Source organism: Chrysochloris asiatica, unplaced genomic scaffold (assembly GCF_000296735.1).
Source record: "Chrysochloris asiatica unplaced genomic scaffold, ChrAsi1.0 scaffold00308, whole genome shotgun sequence".
Classification (NCBI taxonomy): Eukaryota; Metazoa; Chordata; class Mammalia; order Afrosoricida; family Chrysochloridae; genus Chrysochloris; species Chrysochloris asiatica.
The window spans coordinates 1702903-1721642 of NW_006408826.1; the positions used below are offsets into that span (position 1 = coordinate 1702903).

The 18740-nt window shown below is 41.0% G+C and overlaps 1 protein-coding gene across 1 annotated transcript in view; it reads left to right on the forward strand.

The window, feature by feature from the left end:
• Positions 1 to 18740, forward strand: part of MCF2 (MCF.2 cell line derived transforming sequence) — a 122712-nt gene that overhangs the window by 55188 nt on the left and 48784 nt on the right. Inside the window, exons 5-9 of the mRNA XM_006874982.1 lie at positions 10616 to 10735; positions 11719 to 11835; positions 13816 to 13965; positions 16536 to 16669; positions 17526 to 17640. Coding sequence (XP_006875044.1) covers positions 10616 to 10735; positions 11719 to 11835; positions 13816 to 13965; positions 16536 to 16669; positions 17526 to 17640 — 636 coding nt within the window. The remainder of the gene's footprint in view (positions 1 to 10615; positions 10736 to 11718; positions 11836 to 13815; positions 13966 to 16535; positions 16670 to 17525; positions 17641 to 18740) is intronic.

Consider the following 18740-nt stretch of genomic DNA (forward strand, 5'->3'; position numbering starts at 1 on the left):
ATTAGTGCCTTCACATTTGTCTCGAATTTTTCATTAATGACCTTCATAATTCTGGGATTCACATTTAGGTCCATAATTCATGTTGAGTTGGTTTTTGTATAAGGCGTGAGGTGAAGGTCTTGTTTCAGACTTTTACATAACATTTTCCAGTTCTGCCAGCACCATCTGTTGAAGAGACTATACCCTCCCCATCATTTCCTTTTACACCTCGACATCTAAGAAGAGGACCAGCTGACATTTTCCATCTCATGTTCATTGCCATCGCGGCATCTGTGACTCATGGCGTCCTGTGCCATCCTCACAATTGTTGGTACATTTAAGCCTATTGTTGCAGTCACTGTGTCGATCCATCTTGTTGGAGGTCTTCATCTTTTTCGTGACCATCTATTTTATCAAGTAGGTTCTCTTTCTCCAGGGACTGGTCCTTCATGATGACATGTCTAATGTACATGAGACTGAGATGAAGTCTCATCCTGTTTCCTTATAAGGAACATTCTGGTTGTACCAGCTCATTTAGGCGGGTCTCAATGAAACTGCCGATTTCACTCATTTACACCATCTCCCTAAAACATTGTAGGCATTAGAGATTGTCGCCTTTGCTTTAGGCTTCTCATTTAGATTTTTGACCTCGAATCTGATCCTTGTTAATGTCCCTACTATGCTTCTTGAAAGTCCTTTTTTTATGCCCCCAAAGGAAGGAATGCTGAAATGTGCTGGCATGTCTGCCTCTGTGTATCATCTACTGATCTATATATGGATTTTTCAATAAGAGTCTGGCTCTGCAGTCACACTTAACCTTACAAAATCTTAGTGTGTTAATTTCCTATTGATGCTAAAACAAATTCCCAAAGACAGAGTGACTTAAAACAACATAATGTATTATCTTACAATTCTAGAAGTCAGAAGTGAGAATTCAGTCTCACTAGGTTACAAAATGTTGGCAGGTTCTAAGGGAGAATCTAAGGGAGGTTCTAAGGGAGGCTCTAATGAGGTTCTAAGGGAGACTCTAAGGCAGGTTCTAAGGGAGAATCACAAGGCCTGTTTCAGTGGCATTGTGGGATAAGCATTGGACTGTAAGGTTGGCAGTACAAGTTCACCCTATACAGGGTTGCTATGAGTCAGAACTGACTTAATGGCACTTAAGAACAACAACAACAACAACAACAACAGAGGCCATCCACATTCCTTGGCTAGTGAACCTGCCTCACTCCAGTCGCTGCTTTCATCCTCATATCTCCTCCTGCTTCCTGTGCTCTGCCTCTCTCGCTCTTTCACTTATGAGAATCCTTGTGACCAGATTTGGCCCACCTGGATGGATGGTCCAGGATTACTTCCCATTTTCAAAATCCTGAATACAACCACATCCACAGAGTCCCTATTGCCATGTAAGGTAATGCAGTCACAGTACAGAAATGGTTGTTGTTGTAAAGTGCCATTGAATCGATTCCGACCCATGGCGACCCTGTATAGGGTTCCCAAGGAGCTTCCGGTGAGCTTGAACTACTGACCTTGCAGTTCAAACAACTTTGCAGTCTGATATGTTAGCCCACAGTGCCACCCCAGGACTCCCTCAAATGGGAATATCAGGTCTAAAATAGGTAACATCATTATTTCATTCTTTTCTTGATATCCATAGGAGGTATTTAGCCTTAAATTATCTTGAGAGATTATTTATATGAAAAGTAAGAGAAATTTCTTCAGCCTGCATTGCAACTGTATTACCTTTTTACGGGGAGGAGCTTTGAAAAGTATTTCAGTAGATGAGAAATGAAATACCAAAATGGAGCCACTCACACAATTCAGAATTTATTTCCAACATGAGTGAATTGAACAATAATGTCATAATACTGTAGTCTGCTAGTGTCAGACCTCGTCTACAGCCACGGGGAGGAGGAATTAGCCTAAAGGGGATTCCTCTACAATGGGACTCAGATGTACCTCCACTCAGATATCCACTTGCCATCTTTCTCACCATTTCTGTTGCGACACTCTTGACATCTCTGTTGAGTTCAGTAATTGGTTGAAATGTCCACACAAACTTCACAGATCATGTTCAAAATTATGTGGTTTTTTTAAGGAAAATATTAGGCAACAGGAGTTGTAGTGTAACTCTATAGGATAATGCACTGTACCGCAAGGTCAGTTTGAACAGCACAATCAGTGGTACAAATTCACCAGGCGCTCCTCCAGAAACCCCATACAGGATCGCCATGAGTCGGAATCGACTCGACTGCACTTAATCAACAACAAGAAATTAGGGTTTGGAAATCATTGGGGCCATTAATCTGCTTACCACACTCAGCTTCTCCAGTTGTGAAACTTGGATACAAGTGGAACCTACTGCATGCAAAACACTCAGTACATTGCTGTGCCTCTGCTGGGTATCCAGAACACTCAGTACATATGAGCAGAATCCTCAGAGGACAGTTGACCATGATGACTTGAATGGAATCAAGTTTTCAGGACCTTCATTTGCTGATGGGGCAAAACTCAAAATGAGAAACAGCTGCAAACATCCATTAATAATTGGAACATGGAATGTACATTGTTTGAATCTAGGAAAATTGAAATTTTTATAAAAATGAAATGGAACTCACAAAAATCAGTATCTTAGGCATTAGTGAGCTGAAGTGGACTGGTATTAGCCATTTTGATTCTGACAATCATATGGTTTACTATGCCAGGAACTGCAAATTGAAGAGGAATGGAGTAGCATTCAGTATCAAAAAAGAACATTTCAGGATCTATCTTCAAGCACAGTGTTGTCTGTAATAGGATAATATCCGTATGTCTACAAGGAAGACCAATAAATACCACAATTCTTCAAATTACCGCACCAGCCACTATAGCCAGTGTTGATGAAGTTTAAGAATTCTACCAACTTCTTTAGTCTGAAATTGATCAAACGTGCAATCAAGATGTATTGATAATTACTGGCAATTGGAATGCGAAGGTTGGAAACAAAGAGGAAGGACCAGTAGTTGGAAAATATGGTGTTGGTAATAGAAATGATATGAACCACAAGGTCGGTGGTTCAAGCTCACCAGCCACTCCTCAGAAACCCGCTGTGGATTGGAACCAACTCAACAGCAATTAACAACAGTAGAAATGATGCTGGAGATCACATGATAGAATTTTGCAAGACGAGTGACTTATTCATTGCAAATACCTTTTTTCTGCAATATAAAAGGTGCTGACTATATACATGAACCTCACCAAATGGAATACACAGGAATCAAATTGACTACATCTGTGGAAAGAGACAGTTGAAAAGTTCCATATCAGTCAAAACAAGTCCAGTGACAGACTGTGGAACAGACCATCAGTTGTTCAGAAGAAAGTTCAGGCTGAAGCTGAAGAAAATTAAAACACAAGAGCCAAAATATGACCTTGGACGTGGTGGTTATGTGCTGTGGAGTTGGTTCCGACTCACAGCAACCCTTTATAGGGTTTCCAAGGCTGTAAATCTTTACAGGAGCAGAAAGCCTCATTTTTCTCCCACGGAACTCCGCTGGTAGTTTCAAACTGCTGACTGTGAGGTAAGTAAGTACCCGAACTCGTAGCCACTACACTACCAGGCCACTTTGACCTTGGACCTATACTACCTGAATTTAGTGACCATCTTAAGAACAGATTTGATGCATTGAATGCTAATGATTGAAGACCAGAAAATTTGTGGGATGACATCAAGAACTTCATATGGGAAGAAAACAAAAGGTCATCAAAAAGACAGGAAAGAAAGAAAAGACCAAAATAGATGTCAAAAAAGACTCTGAAACTTGCTCTTCAGCATAGAGATGCTAAAGCGAAAGGAAGAAATGAAGAAGCAAAAGATCTGAACAGAAAATTTCAAAGGGCAGCTCGAGAAGACAAAGTCAAGTATTATGAGGAAATTTGCAGAGACCTGGAGTTAGAAGACCAAAAGAGAAGAATACACTCAACATTTCTCAAGCTGAAAGAACTGAAGAAAAAATTCAAGCATCAGATTGCAATATTGAAGGATTCTATGGGCAAAGATGCAGAAAGCATCAAAAGAAGGTGGAAAGTATGCATGGAGTCTCTGTACCAAAAAGAAATTATTGATGTTTAATAATTTCAAGAAATAGTTTGTAATCAAGAACCAATGGTACTGTAAAGGTATGAAGTGACTCACTTACAAGTTTTCAAGAAGGAGTTTAGATTCAGAGTGTGCACATCCAAAGGAAAAAAAAAAACACAAAACAGAGGGAATGGAAGCAAATACTATGGAATGATGAAGTATTCAGGGGATTGTAATCATTGCAATGAAATGAATACAAGAGGGTGAGTGTAAAACTGATGTTCTGCCATGTAAACTATCACTCAATTCACAATAAAAACTTAAAAAAAAAAAAGGAACTGATGGTAATGAAGGAAGAAGTCCAAGCTGCACCAAAGGCATTAGCGGAAATCAAGGCTCCACAAATTGATGAACTACAAATTGAAATCTTTCAACAAACTGATGCAGCACTGGAAGCACTCACTCATCTATGCCAATAAATTTGGAAAACAGCCACCTGGCCAACTGATAGGAAGAGATCCATATTTGTGCCCATTCCAAAGAGAGGTGACCCAACAGAATGCAGAAATTATCAAACAATATCATTGATACTAAATACAAGTAAAATTTTTCTGAAGTTAATTAAAAAATGGTAGTAGTAGTGCATCCACAGGAAACTGTGGAACTAGGGATATCACCGCTGACATCAGATGGACCTTGGCTGAAAGCAGAGAATACCAGAACTGTGGTCACCTGTGCTTTATTGACTATGCAAAGACATGTGTGGATCATGACAACCTATGGATACCATTGTGAAGACAGTGCATTTCAGAACACTTAACTGTGGTCATAAGAAACCTGTACATAGGCCAAGAGGTAGCCATTCAAACAGAACAAGGGGTGTGTCAGAGTTGGCATTCTTTCACCATATGTTCTTCAATTTTGAGCAAATAATCTAAGAAGTTGAATTATATGAAGCAGAACATGGCATCAGGATTGGAGGAAGACTCATTAACAAACTGAGATATGCAGGTGATACAACCTTGCTTGCTGAAAGTGAAGAGGACTTAAGATACTGATGAAAATCAAAACTACAGCCTTCAGTATAGATTGCACCTCAATGTAAAGAAAACAAAAATCCTCACCACTGAACCAATGAATAACATCATGATAAATGGAGAAAACATTGAAGTTGTTGAAGGCTTCATTTTTCTTGGATCCACTATCCACACTCATGGAAGCAGCAGTCAAGACATCAAACGACGTATTGCATTGGACAGATCTTCTGCACAAGACCTCTTTAAAGTGTTCAAGAGCAAAGAAGTCCGTTTCAGGACTAAGGTGCTCCTGACCCAAACCATGATATTTTCAATAGCCTCATATGAATGTGAAAGTTGGAGAATGGATAAGTAAGGAAGACTGTAGAAGTACTGATATGTTTGATTTATGGTGTTGGAGAAGAATATTCAAAGTATCATAGACTGCTAAAAGTACAAACAAATCTGTGTTGCAAGAAGTGGAGCCAGAATGCTCCTTACAAGTCAGACTGGCAAAAATTTGTCTCTCATACTTCAGACATGTTATCAGAAAGGACCAGTCCCTGGAGAAAGGCATCATGCTTGGCAAAGTGGAGGGAAACTGACAAGATGGATTGGCACAATGGCAGCAATAATGGGCTCAAGCATAATAACCATTTTTAGGATGGTGCAGGACTGAGCAGCGCTTCATTTTGTGTGCACAGGGCAGCTGTGAGTCGGAACCGACTCATCAGTACCCAATAACAACAACAACAAAATATTAGCAACTTTCCTGCCCCTACCCAACTCTCCAATCTACCTGCCTCACCTTATGATTTTAGTTTTGCAGAAGAAAAGGTATGAAAAGTAATCTTTCATGTTTGGCAAGCACCTGTGAGTTAGGCCTGGGCTAAGTGAATGGATCTGGGATTGATAAATCTAGGACATTGAATTCACTTGTGGTTGTCATGGGCCTTTATTATTGAAACCGTATTTGTGGTCTAAACTTGATGATATTGTTTTGTTTTGTTTTCAGTAGAACTTTGCAAAATTAAATGAAGTGTTTGTATGCCACCCAATTGTTTATTAGTTGTATAGCTGTGGTCTACAACTCCCCCAAATGGCTTCTAAATTTGAGAGCAGCGATTGGATGAAAAGAATCCATGTTCATGATAATATGCTTGGTAGTTCAATAAAGATTCTAAAATTATCCTAAAATGAAAAGCATTGTAAATGTAATTACACAGGCATTAAGTGAAATTCTCCTGAAAAATGCAAAAATATTTTTCTTTTTAAAGTTTTTATTGCTAATTATGTGGGTTTACATCAGAGAACATCAGTTTTACATTCATCCTATTGTATTTTGTTTCATTGCAATGATTACAATCCCTTTCAGGCATCATCAAACAACCAAAGGGTACACCCCACAGACCCTCTCCCTCCCTTAGTCCAGCATCCCCAGCCGCTTCATCTGTCCACCCCATGGTCCCTGCCTCCATTTCTGGGGTCACCACGTCCCTGGTCAGGGTCCCTTGAGGACATTATGCTGAGAGAAATTTGTCAGTCACAAAAGGAGAAACACTGCATAGGACCATCACTGTAAAAGACTAAGAAAAAGAACCCATCCTAAAAGGGGGGGGAGGATATATATATAAAAACATGTTGTTATGTGCCGTGGAGTCGGTTCCAACTCACAGCGACCCTGCACAGGGTTTCTGAGGCTGTAAATCTTTATGGGAGCAGAAAGCCTCATCTTTCTCCCATGGAGCAGCTGGGAGTTTCGAACTGCTAACCTTGCAGTTCACAGCCCGCTTCGTAACCACTACACTACCAGAGCGCTCTCTCTCTCTCTCTCTCTCTCTCTCTCTCTCTCTCTCTCTCTCTCTCTATATATATATATATATATATATATTCCACCTGAATTAGAGATCATCTGAAGAACAGATTTGATACATTAAACACTAAAGCCCGAAGACCAGAAGAGTTATGGGATGACATCAAGAACATCATATGTGAAGAGAGCAAAAAGTCATTAAGAAGACAAGAAAGAAGGAAAAGGTCAGAATGAATGTCAGAAGAGACTCTGAAACTTGCTCTCCAAAAATGCAAATTTTTATGGGCTTTGGGTGACAAATGAATGATGAAACATTTTGAAGGAATTAAGGATGGAGCATGTATGATAAAATAGTTAGAAGATTTTATTTCACAATGATCTTATTAGAAGGTAGAATTATCTTTAGAAGCAATTTGTAAAGCTTTCCATATTTGGGATAAAGCACTTTATCAAATCAAAGCAGTTATTGCTTTCAAAAAGGTCCAACCTAAAATCCCTGACTCAGGATAGGCTGAATACCCTCACCCCCTCCTTGAAACTCCCTTCCCTACTGATTATATGACTTGTGATTGAGTTTCTCTGGCCTTTTTGTTCCCTGCTGTATGATCATGTAAGGAGACTAGGTGACACAGATGGTTAAGCAGTGGAATGTTAACTGCCAAGTTGGTGGTTTGAACCTACCAGTTGTTCCGCAGGAGAAAGATGAGGCAGTTTGCGCCCAAATTTCGCCTTCAAAACCCATTGGAGCAGTTCTACTCTGTCCTATGTAGGGTTGCTGTGACTTGGTATCGACTCAATGGCAGTGGGTGGTGGGGTGGATGTGATCATGTGGCGCAGTGGGTTAAGCATTGGGCTGCTAACCAAAAGGTTGATGGTTTGAATCCACCGGCAGCCTTGGAAACCTTATGTCCTAGAGTCATAACCTCTATCCTATAGGGTCACTATGAGTCAGCGGCCGTGGTGTCCTGGAAATAGCAGAGTAGAAACCAGAGGGTCACTTTGGCAGACAGTTGGCATACAAATCCCTTGTTGCTGTAGCATCCTTTGGTCCCCCCCCTAATTTTAGAGATGGGCTTTGAGTTGGCCTTGCATCTGGAGGGTTTCTAACCTTCAATGCTGGAGAGTATGAAATCCCGAGAAGGAGGTACTTTGAAGGGCAGAGGGAGAAAGCCTGGGAGAGCAGACCAACTTAGAATTCATGGAAGAATAAAAGTAATTGCGGGAAGTATTATAATAGTGCAGTTACTCACCCATGTGCAACAAAAGAAAAAGCTTAATTCCCAAAGTGGATGAGAGAAATAGTTAGAACCAGTGCTCACAACCAAAATATGGGCTCAGACTTCTGAGTCCTGTTCAGAGTCTTCCCCACAGTAAGCCTTTACTCATCTTAATCTTCTCTACCTAAACCTGCTTGTTCTTGGGTCCAAGAATGTGAGGTAAATTTAAAAAACAAACAAATACACCCCAAAATCCTGTTAATATTTTTGTTTTATGTTGGTGGTGGTGTTGTTAGGTGCCGTCGAGTTGGTTCAGATTCCTAGGGACTCTGCACAGGGTTTCTGAGGGTGTACATCCTTTCAGGAGCAGAAAGCTTCATCTTTCTCCTGCTGAATGGCTGGTGGGCTTGAACCACTGACCTTTTTTTTTTCATTGCTTTGTTCAATGACTACTATTGCAGCATGATTGAAAGATAACAGAATTTGAAAAAATTTCACTACTTTTTGTTTCAGTTTGTTTCACCTGAAGCTACATTCCTAGGTTAGACTTGTTTGTACCCACAGTTATCTGATAGATCTCATCTGAGTTGCCTGCTGAATCTTCCAACCCAACACGTTCCAAATGGAAATCTGAATCGCATTCTCCTTTTTTTGTCCCTGGTGAGTGTCAACAAAAATGCACCCAAAGCTTGGAGGTTCGAATCCACCCAGAGGCTTGGCGATCTACTTCCAAAAATCAGCCATTGAAGACCCTATGAAATGCAGCTCTGCTCTAACACACATGGGCTTGCCATGATTACGAATCAATGGCAACCGGTTGTTTCCTTTTTGCATCTCTCTCCTTACGCCTGCTTCTCTCATGTCCCCAATCTTGGTGAGGGCTGTACCAGTCACCTAGTTACGAAACCCAGAAATGTGCAGAGTGATCATCAAATCCCTCACCACCCCCATCTCTGTAGTGGTTAGTTCAAAGCTAACCATCCCTGGCCTGGGTTACTCTATCAGTCTCCTTTCTCTTCTATCTGCTTGACGTTTGTCCAAATCCAGTCCTTTCCCCACAAAGTCACCCAAATCAGACCGTGGTGCTCTGCTTCAAACTTTCTAGAGACTCCCCTAGTCTCCAAGAAGAGTTCCAAACTTCTCAGCAGGCCTTGCAAGGTCTTTTGTGATCTGGCTCCTGCTCGTCTGTCTTTCTAGCACCATCTCCTATGATATGTCCCCCACCCCCAGATTTGTTTTCCTCTACCCCTGACTGAGACATCTTCTCTGACAGTCTCATAGTGCAGTAACTAAACTACTTCATAGGATGGTTATGAAGAGGAGCTGTGATAATGTTGACCAAATAGTTAACCTAGAGTAAACATTTGATGGGTGGTAGTTTATTATTAATATCAGCCAATGGTATACCAATTTTGCAGTGTTTCATTTGAATTCTTTCATTTAGCAGTTATTTCTTGCCTGCCTACTATGTGCCAGGCCATTTCCTAGAAGCCATTGGTGAACTGGAATGACAATCTGATTCAATTAATGTCTCCTTTTTCACCTCCCTGTGTGGTGCGGTGGGTTAATGCGCTGGACTGCGAAGTCAGTTTGAACCTCAAGGTTGGCAGTTCAAGCTCATCAGCCACTCCTTGAAAGCCCATATGGGGTTGCTCTGGGTTGGAACCGACTTGATGGCATTTAACAGCGACAACAACAAACCTAGAAAACTCTGTGCTACCTCTTTCTCTCGTATCTTATTCACATTCATTTGTTTCACTTGTCAAATTATTACACTGTGCTATTGATTCCTAGTGGACTCTGCTATTAAACTGTTGTACTGGGTGTTAGTTTTTGTTGAGCCAGCTCCAATTCATGGGGACCTTATGCATAGCAGAATGAAGCATTGCTCGGTTCTGTTAGGGACTACAGTGGGGCTTCAAAAAGCTCATGAAAACATTCCACTAGCTTTTCATTCCATTCTTCTACAGACTTTTCGAAGCCCCATGTATATTTTCATTGGTGTACACTCACTGTCTACCAGTGTCTGATAGTAATTCATTTAAATACACTGAAGAGCCTGCTTGGTTGAAAACAGAAATATGATTCCATAATACAGATTTTTTCCATTGTTAGTGCAAGCATACAGGATTTTAGTTTTCTCATGGCTTTTAGCACTATTGTCGGAACCTACCTCCTAATTCGATTTTATTTTTCTGGAAGTAAATACAGTTTGAGTTCAAAGAACCAACTTTCTAATGAAACTTCAGGGTAGAATTTTTATAACATGGGATGAACTTAATCCACTGTGAGAAAATCCCATGCTAGAAGCTCTGCAAGAATCTGACCTTGATGACCTTACATGATTTTCATTTTTATTTCTGCGTTTTAAGATCGTATCAATACCTATTTTCATTGTGTTGACCTTTAAGTGGGTTTTATGACTTTGAATTGTTTTCTTTTCATTCCATTTTTTTCTGATCTGTGCTCCATCGAATGTGTGCTTTGAGGGAAAAAAATGTGTTTTTCTTTTCTTTCTTTCTTCCTATAGGCTTCCTTCCCTGGGAACTTGCACTTGGTTTTGGTTCTACGTCCCACCAGTTTTCTTCAACGAACTTTCACAGACATTGGGTTTCGATTTAGCCAGGAGGACTTCATGCTCAAATTGCCAGTAAGCATATACTATTTAAATGTTTTGTTCCTTAATTCTCATGAGGTCTTTGTATCATGCTGCTGGTCTTCTACATGGGGTCCTGGTGTGGCGCTGTAAGTTCAGCACTAGACTGATGACCACAAAGTTGGCAGTTCAAACCCACCAGTTGCTCCTTGGAAACTCTATACAGGGTCATTGTGAGTTGGAACCAAACTCAACAGCACTAACAACAGCAACCTAAGCATTTGAAAGAAGAAAAAAAAAATATGTCTTCCCGGAATGTAAATTTGAAATGCCTGGAAGACTTCTGTTTCTAGTGTAAAAATAGTTTCACATCATTATTAACCAAGAACAGATTAATCCATTTGGAGCAAAGCAATTCCTTTAGAAAAGTATATATATATATATCTATATATCTATATATATCACATATATGTTTTATTTATATATGTGTGCATACATTATGTATGTGTGTGTGTGTGCACTCACGTATCAAGAAACCTCTCTCAGGATTTTTTTTTTCTTTTAAGTAAAAATGTGTATGCATTGTATATTTTTGAACATTTAAGCTCCTATGAACTGACATCCTGAACTAGTTCAAAGTACCAGAGTACCATGTTGTTTTTGAAAAGATTTGTTAATGCATTTAGAGAGTTAGAAATTCAGCGCTTCTAACTTTTGATACTTACAAATTCGGATACTGTCCGCTAAATTATAACACAACACCATGTCCTTTCACTGCAGTGTGGACATAGCTGTTTTGCAGGTGTTTTGGTTTCTATGGAGATTAATATTGCTTTACAGAGCACTGGTTTTGTAAATGAAAACTGTTATTATCTGAAGAAGGTAGCACAGACTGATTTGTGGGGGAGGTACAGGAGAGAAGTGTTCAAAGCATTTATGAAGGGTCATTTATTCTGTTGACAAAAGTGCAATGTGCAGGTGGACGAAGGGATGGCATGAAGGACAGTTCACAGCATCTTTCTTGCTTCTTTATATAGGTGGTTATGCTGAGCTCAGTTAGTGATTTGCTGACATACATTGATGACAAGCAGTTAACCCCTGAGTTAGGCGGCACCTTGCAGTACTGCCACAGTGAATGGATCATCTTCAGAAATGTATGTTGCCTTTGCCCTTACCGTAGAGACTTTCGTTCATGTTAGCCTGTCAATTGAATCTGAGATCAGGTTCCTCCTTGGGAAAAACACGTTTCTGGGGCTCCTACTTTCCCAATACATATGTAATTTGGCATCTTGAATTTTTCACATTTGAAATATCTTGGAAGGCTGAAGAGTCATTAAAGATGCCAAGTGACGTTGACATCCAGGGTGGTCATGCTTTACCCAACCCCTCCCGTAACTCTAGAGTCAACTAACTTACGAGGGATTTGGGCTCAAATCTTGACACTGGTGGACAAGATAGAAAAGCTCTCTAAGTCTTAGTTTAATGGAAATAATAATGCCTTGCCGCATAAGGGTCTTGGGAACATTAAAGGAGATTGCAAATATAAAATGTTTGCACAGTGTCTGGCATTAGGGGCATAGTGAGAATAATGAGAGCCCAGAGCACTCGCTTAAGCTGTAATTCACAAACGCAAGATGAATAGATTGTTGGTGGCAACGTGCCAACAGAAACGCCTTCTGTCTTCTTGTCCAGTTGTGTCAATCAGGGCGCCTTTCATGTGTGTCATTCCATACCTCATCTGTCACCCCCTTGGACATGTGCCCCAGGGTAGGATATTGGACCATACCAGGTTAATAGAAACTGCTCACTTGGTACCCTTCTTCAAGTACCAAGGGCTGGTGTCATAACTACCATACCTTGGACACACCTCTGCCTGGCATGTTGCAAGCCCTCAATAATAATAGCCTGTTATCAATAATAGCCAGAGATATGGGAACCTTTCTGAGGAGTTTTTGATGTTTGTTTAAATAAGGATTCTTTTTATCATAGTCCTCATTCAACAATCCTATCCATTCATATGAAGGTGGCATAAGCATTAAGCACTCGACTGCTAACTGAAAGGTTGACTGTTTGAACCCACCCAGCAGCCCCGTGGGAAAAAGACCTGGTGATCTGCTCCCATAGAGATTGTTGTTCAATGCTGTCTAGTTGGTTTATAACTCTTAGCGACCCTATAGAGAGTTTCCGAGGTTGGGCTAGTTCTGTATTTTGACTCTGTCACATGGGATTGCCATGAGTCGAAATTAACTTGACAGCACCTAACAACAGTTGTTAATAACCTATATTGTTGTTGTTGTTATGTGCCGTGGAGTCGATTCTGACTCATAGCGACCCTATATAGGGTTTCCGAGGCTGTAAATCTTTACGGGAGCAGAACGCCTCATCTTTCTCCCGCGGAACAGGTAGTAGTTTCGAACTGCTGACCCTGAGGTTCGCAGCCCGATTCGTAACCACTACGCTACCAGAGCTCCTTTAATAACCTATATAGCAACTAAAAAAAAAAAAAAGCAGCTATCTTGATCTGCATCATACATAGAGGGTTCATGTGGTCTGGTACTTTGTCCTTCTTTCTGTGAGCCATCAATTCTGAGACAAAAGAAACAACACTGGGCTTGACTTTAGGCAACAGAGCCTTTGAGACCATGATCCCCAACATGAGTGGTTGCTCCCCAATCTCCTTAGTCCATTACCTTGTTTGAAATGCTGATGCTTGTTTACAAATGAGAATGAATAAATATAAAGTGGCTTTGATGTTTTCATCTGTCTTCAAAGTCAAGTTGTTATAAGGTGCTTTTTTCAGCTGCAGAGTTTAATAAAATAAGGAGAATACTATGGTTTCCATATATACTCTGCCCATGGAATCTTTGAGAAATGCTTTTCATTAGTGTCCATGAACTAAGTACAGAATTTTAGATAAAAGGCATTCCGAATCTTGCCCTTACTTTGGTTTCTCAGCAGACTAGATGCAAAGTTCAAGTTGATTGCCAAAGGCAATGCCAAATTTCCTTAGCACAGGAGACTTCATAGGATATGTTTGTTGTCATACCTAAATAAAATAAATGCAATGACTGATCCAGGTTTTGCTATGGTGACTGACTTACCAAAGAATTAAAATGCTCGCCGACCTTTTGCAGGCTATAGAAAAATTTGCCCTAACAGTGAAGGAAATGGCTCAGATGTTGCAGTCCTTTGGGACTGAATTGGCTGAGACAGAACTACCAGATGACATTCCTGCAATTGAGGAGATTCTTGCCATCCGTGCTGAAAGGTACCACCTGCTGAAGGTAAGTCTGAGCAAGTGGACCCACATTAGTTGGCCAGCATCTTCCTTTTTCTAGAGAAGTTTTTAAATGTGTTCATTTAACACTGATTGTCATATGGAGAGACAAAAGATCTTTCTATATTACAAAGCAAGATATATATATATATATATATATATATATATGAAGAAGCTCTGGTAGCATAATGGTTACAAATTGCGCTGTGAACCGCAAGGTCAACAGTTCGAAACTACCAGCTGTTCCGCGGGAGAAAGATGAGGCTTTCTGCTCCCGTAAAGATTTACAGCCTCGGAAACCCTGTACAGGGTCGCTATGAGTCGGAACCAACTCCATGGCACATAACCACCAATCACCATATATATATATATGTTGTTGTTAAGTGCCATCGAGTCAATTCTGACCCATAGTGACCCTGCATAGGGTTTCCAAGGAGCAGCTGGTGAGCTTGAACCACCGACCTTGCAGTTCAAACGACTTTGCAGACTGGTGCATTAGCCCACAGCGCCGCACCAGGACTCCATATATACATAAAGAGAATACTTTACAAGAGGAAAATCTTCTGGATAGGTTGGCTCTAAGCGTCCCCTTTGTCAATGGGTCATTCGCTTGTGGGATCATTTATCTGTAAATCGAAAACTTTATAAATGCTCCAGAATCAGAAATCCACAGTTGTTTCTGTTCCCATGTCTTCTCTTTTGTCGCCGTTGCTTCTATGTACCGTCTATGGGTATCTAACTCATAGTGATCCTGTAGGGTAGAGTAGAAGCGCCTCATAGTATTTCCAAGGCTGTAATCCTTATGGGAGCAGATATCCAGGTCTTTTCTCCCACAGAGTGGCTGGTGAGTTTGACCCAGCAATCCTTTGGTTAGCAGCCTAATGTTTCTCCACTGCACCACCAGGATCCCTTATTCTCTAGTTTATTTGAAAAAGGCCGAGTGAGGGCTAGCTGCCAGATAGGTGTCCTATTTTGACTTCCACCCTAGGTACAGTGTGGAATGGGAGAAGGAAAACTTGATCAGGAATCAGGAGGCCTGTGTTCTGGTCCCAGCTCTGTCAGGATCGACACCAGAGCTCCTACTTGTCGGTATCTGGAGTGTGGGGTTGTAGAGGATTCCGAGGCAGGTTTGAGACAATTAGCATGTATAGCTGTATTCCCTTTTGTTAAGTGTTAAAGACCAATATAAATGAACACCATATGAAACTCCTCTCCTTTAGATGATGATAGGTATCCTGGGTGTACTTACAGAGAGGCAGAAGAGTAGAGACACTGACATGTTTAATCCCATCTAAAAGCAAAACTGTGTAAGAGGGCAAACTCGGTGATGGTCGGCAATTTGCCTATCTTCTCTGAGATTTTTTTTTCCTTATCTGTACCTTGAAGTTAGTTCCTAGATGGCACAAACCATTTGTGCTCTGTAGCGTAGTGGTTATGAGTCGGGCTGTTAACCTAAAGGTCGGCAGTTCAAATCTACCAGCTGCTCTGTGGGAGAAAGATGAGGTTTTCTGTTCCTGTAAAGATTTACAGCCTCGGAAACCCTATACAGGGTCACTATGAGTTGGAACCAACTCCATGGCACACCACCACCACCCCCATTAACCTAAAGGGAGTCTTGGTGTGGCGCTGTGGGTTAATATGCTGGACTATAATGTTGGTTTGAATTTCAAGGTTGGCAGTTCAAGCCCTCTAGCCGTTCCTTGGAAACCCTATAGAGTGTTGCTATGGGTCGGAACCGACTCAGCAACTCCTAACAACAACAACATTAACCTGAAGAGTGTCAGTTTAAACCCACCCACTGGCACCATGGGAGAAATGCCAGGCAAACTGCTTTAGGAAAGATGACTGCCAAGAAAACACTCTGAAGAAGTTCTGCACTGTAACTCGTGCGATTGCCATGAGTTGGAATTGACTCCATGGCAACGGGTTTGGTTTGTTTTTGCACAAAGAGATCGATGATGCTGGTGCTGCATGCATGCCTTGTAGGGTTGCTGTGAGGATGCAATGACGTAAAGTATGTGATGTATATGTGACACTGCTTTGCACGTAATTGATATTTAACAAATATTAACTCTTAATGTTCTTATAGTTATCATGGAAGCTCTTTCCAGAAAAAAATATATGTACAGCCAATTTTTTGCTGAGAATTTCAGGAGGCCAGTGGTGGTGGTGGTAGTTGTGTGCTTTTGAGTCATTTCTGGCTCATAGTAACCCTGTATAGGGTTTCTGAGGCTGCAAATCTTTATGGGAGCAGAAAGCCTGATCTTTCTCCCATGAAGTGGCTGGTAGATTCGAACTGCTGACCTTGCAGTTAGCTGCCCAGCTCATAATTCACTACGCTACCAGGGATCCTTCAGGGGACCAGTAGACCTCCTAAATGAGGTTTTAGACTACTCTTAGGTACCTGCAGAAGAGGAGCAAGGGATTCTAGAACAGCCTTTGGTTTCATCATTGTCTGAAAAATCAAGGAATACCTTGGTGTCACAGAGTCCCAAAGCACTTGTGGAGATGGCTTTGGCCATCCTTGTTTGCATAAGACTCCTGATGCCTGATGCATCCTAATTTGCATTTGTACAGAACAATATTACAGCTGTTACCAAAGAAGGGACAGTGCTGCTAACAAATCTGGAAGCACCTGCCATTGAAGAAACTGCCAGTTCAAGACTTGAACGTCATCAGCAAATAAGTGGTGACTGGCAGACTATCAAAAAGTGAGTATTACCAGTTTGATTTCTGGTGACTTAATGGTTTTGAGAGGAATTTATCCATTCTTGCTCCTGTGATTTGTGACTATTTCCTGGACTTCTGAGAATCTGAGAGTCCTTTCTGAGTTATATTCCACTTAGATAAGATTGTGGAAGAAGTTTGGGGGACATTGATGGGCTCTACTTGAATCAAGGTATTGTTTACTGCCATCAAGTCGGTTCGAACTCATAGTAACCTTGTATAGGGTTTCCAAGGCTGTAAATCTTTGCAGGAGTGAAAAGCCTTGTCTTTCTCCTGTGGAGCAGCTGACAGTCTTGAACTACTGACACTGTAGTTTTCAGTCCAGTGCATATCATCCAGAGCCACCGCGCTCCCTGAATCAAGTGTTGTTGTTAAGCGCAGTTGAGTTGATTCCGACCCATAGCAACTCTGTATAGGGTTCCCAAGAAGCAGCTGGTGAGCTTGAACCACCAACCTTGCAGTTCAGACCAATTTTGCAGTCTGACACATTAGCCCACAGCGCCACACCAGGACTCAAGTTGTTGTTGTTGTTATGTGCCATGGAGTCGGTTCTGACTCATAGCGACCCTATACAGGGTTTCCGAGGCTGTAAATCTTTATGGGAGCAGAAAGCCTCATGTTTCTCCCGCGGAACCACTGGTAGTTTCGAACTGCTGACCTTGCAGTTCGCAGCCCAATTCGTAACCACTACACTACCAGAGTCCCTTCCAGGACTCAAGTAGCAGGGGCTAAAACTTTGTTGAAAGTTTTCTCGAAAACTGAATGGTCAGAGCAGATTTTCCTGCAGACCTATGACACAAGTCATTGTTTTGAAGGTGCTACTTGATTTTTTGTGTCAAGGTTGCTGACTCAGGTACATGATATGGAAACAGCCTTTGATGGATTTTGGGGAAAACACCAACAAAAAATGGAGCAGTATCTTCAACTGTGGAAGTTTGAACAGGATTTTCAAGAGGTAAGTGAAGACATTTGTAAGTTATAGATACAAAGGGTTTTCAAAAAGTTTGTGAAAAAGATTCGCTATCTTTTAACTCCATTTTTCCAAGAACTTTCTGAACCCCCCTGAAATACATGCAGATTATATTTTCTTCTGACCCATTTGAGAGTAAGTTGCATATATGATGGCCCTTTCCCCCTAAATACCTCAAGTATTTCTTACTAATAGGGACATCCTCTTAAATAACCACAGTACCGTTCTTAAATCCAATCAAAGTAATATCGATGTACTGCTTTTATACAACGGAACTTCAAAAAATGTATTACAAAGTCTCTTCTTTTTAAAAATATTTTATTGTGATCCATTATCTTTTTTTTTTTTTAAACTGTTTTATTGTGAATTATGTGATAGTTTACATGGGTGAACATTAGCTTTGCATTCATCCTATCGTATATCATTACATTGCCGTGGTTACAATCCCCTTCATGCAGCATCAACCAACCAAATGGTATACCCTGCAAGCCTGTCCCCCGGTCATCAGCACACAGCAACTCTCCCTCTCTGGGTCTAGAGTTCCCAGCCCCTTCATCTCTCCACGTCATCATCTCTGCCTCCATCTCTGGCATCACTGTTTCTCTGGGTAGGATCCTGCTCTCTGCTCTCCCTTTGATCCATTATCTTTTAATTTCATTTTCCACGAACTTTTGAAAGCCCTCTTGTGTTATCTGCCATCAGTATTCTGGTTTAGTCAGTTAACCCTTTACAGTTGTTCTTTTTTCCTCCGCCACAAGACCCAGTCTACATTTAGTCAGGAATATTTCCAGAATCTCTCTTTGGCATTTTTTTTTTTTTAAGTTTTTATTGTGAATTGAGTGATAGTTTACATGGGAGAACATCGGTTTTACACTCATCCTGTCTTATTTTGTTTCATTGCAATGATTCCAATCCCCTCCGTGCATCGTCATCCAACAGTATTTGTTTCTGTTCCCTCTGTTTTGTTTTTTTGTTTCTTTTTTTGGGTGTACACAGAAATACTCAGGAATATATAATCATTTAAACAACAAGCGCCAGCTCACAGCCTTATCTCTTTCCACGAGTGTAGGGTCCTCAGCTGTTTT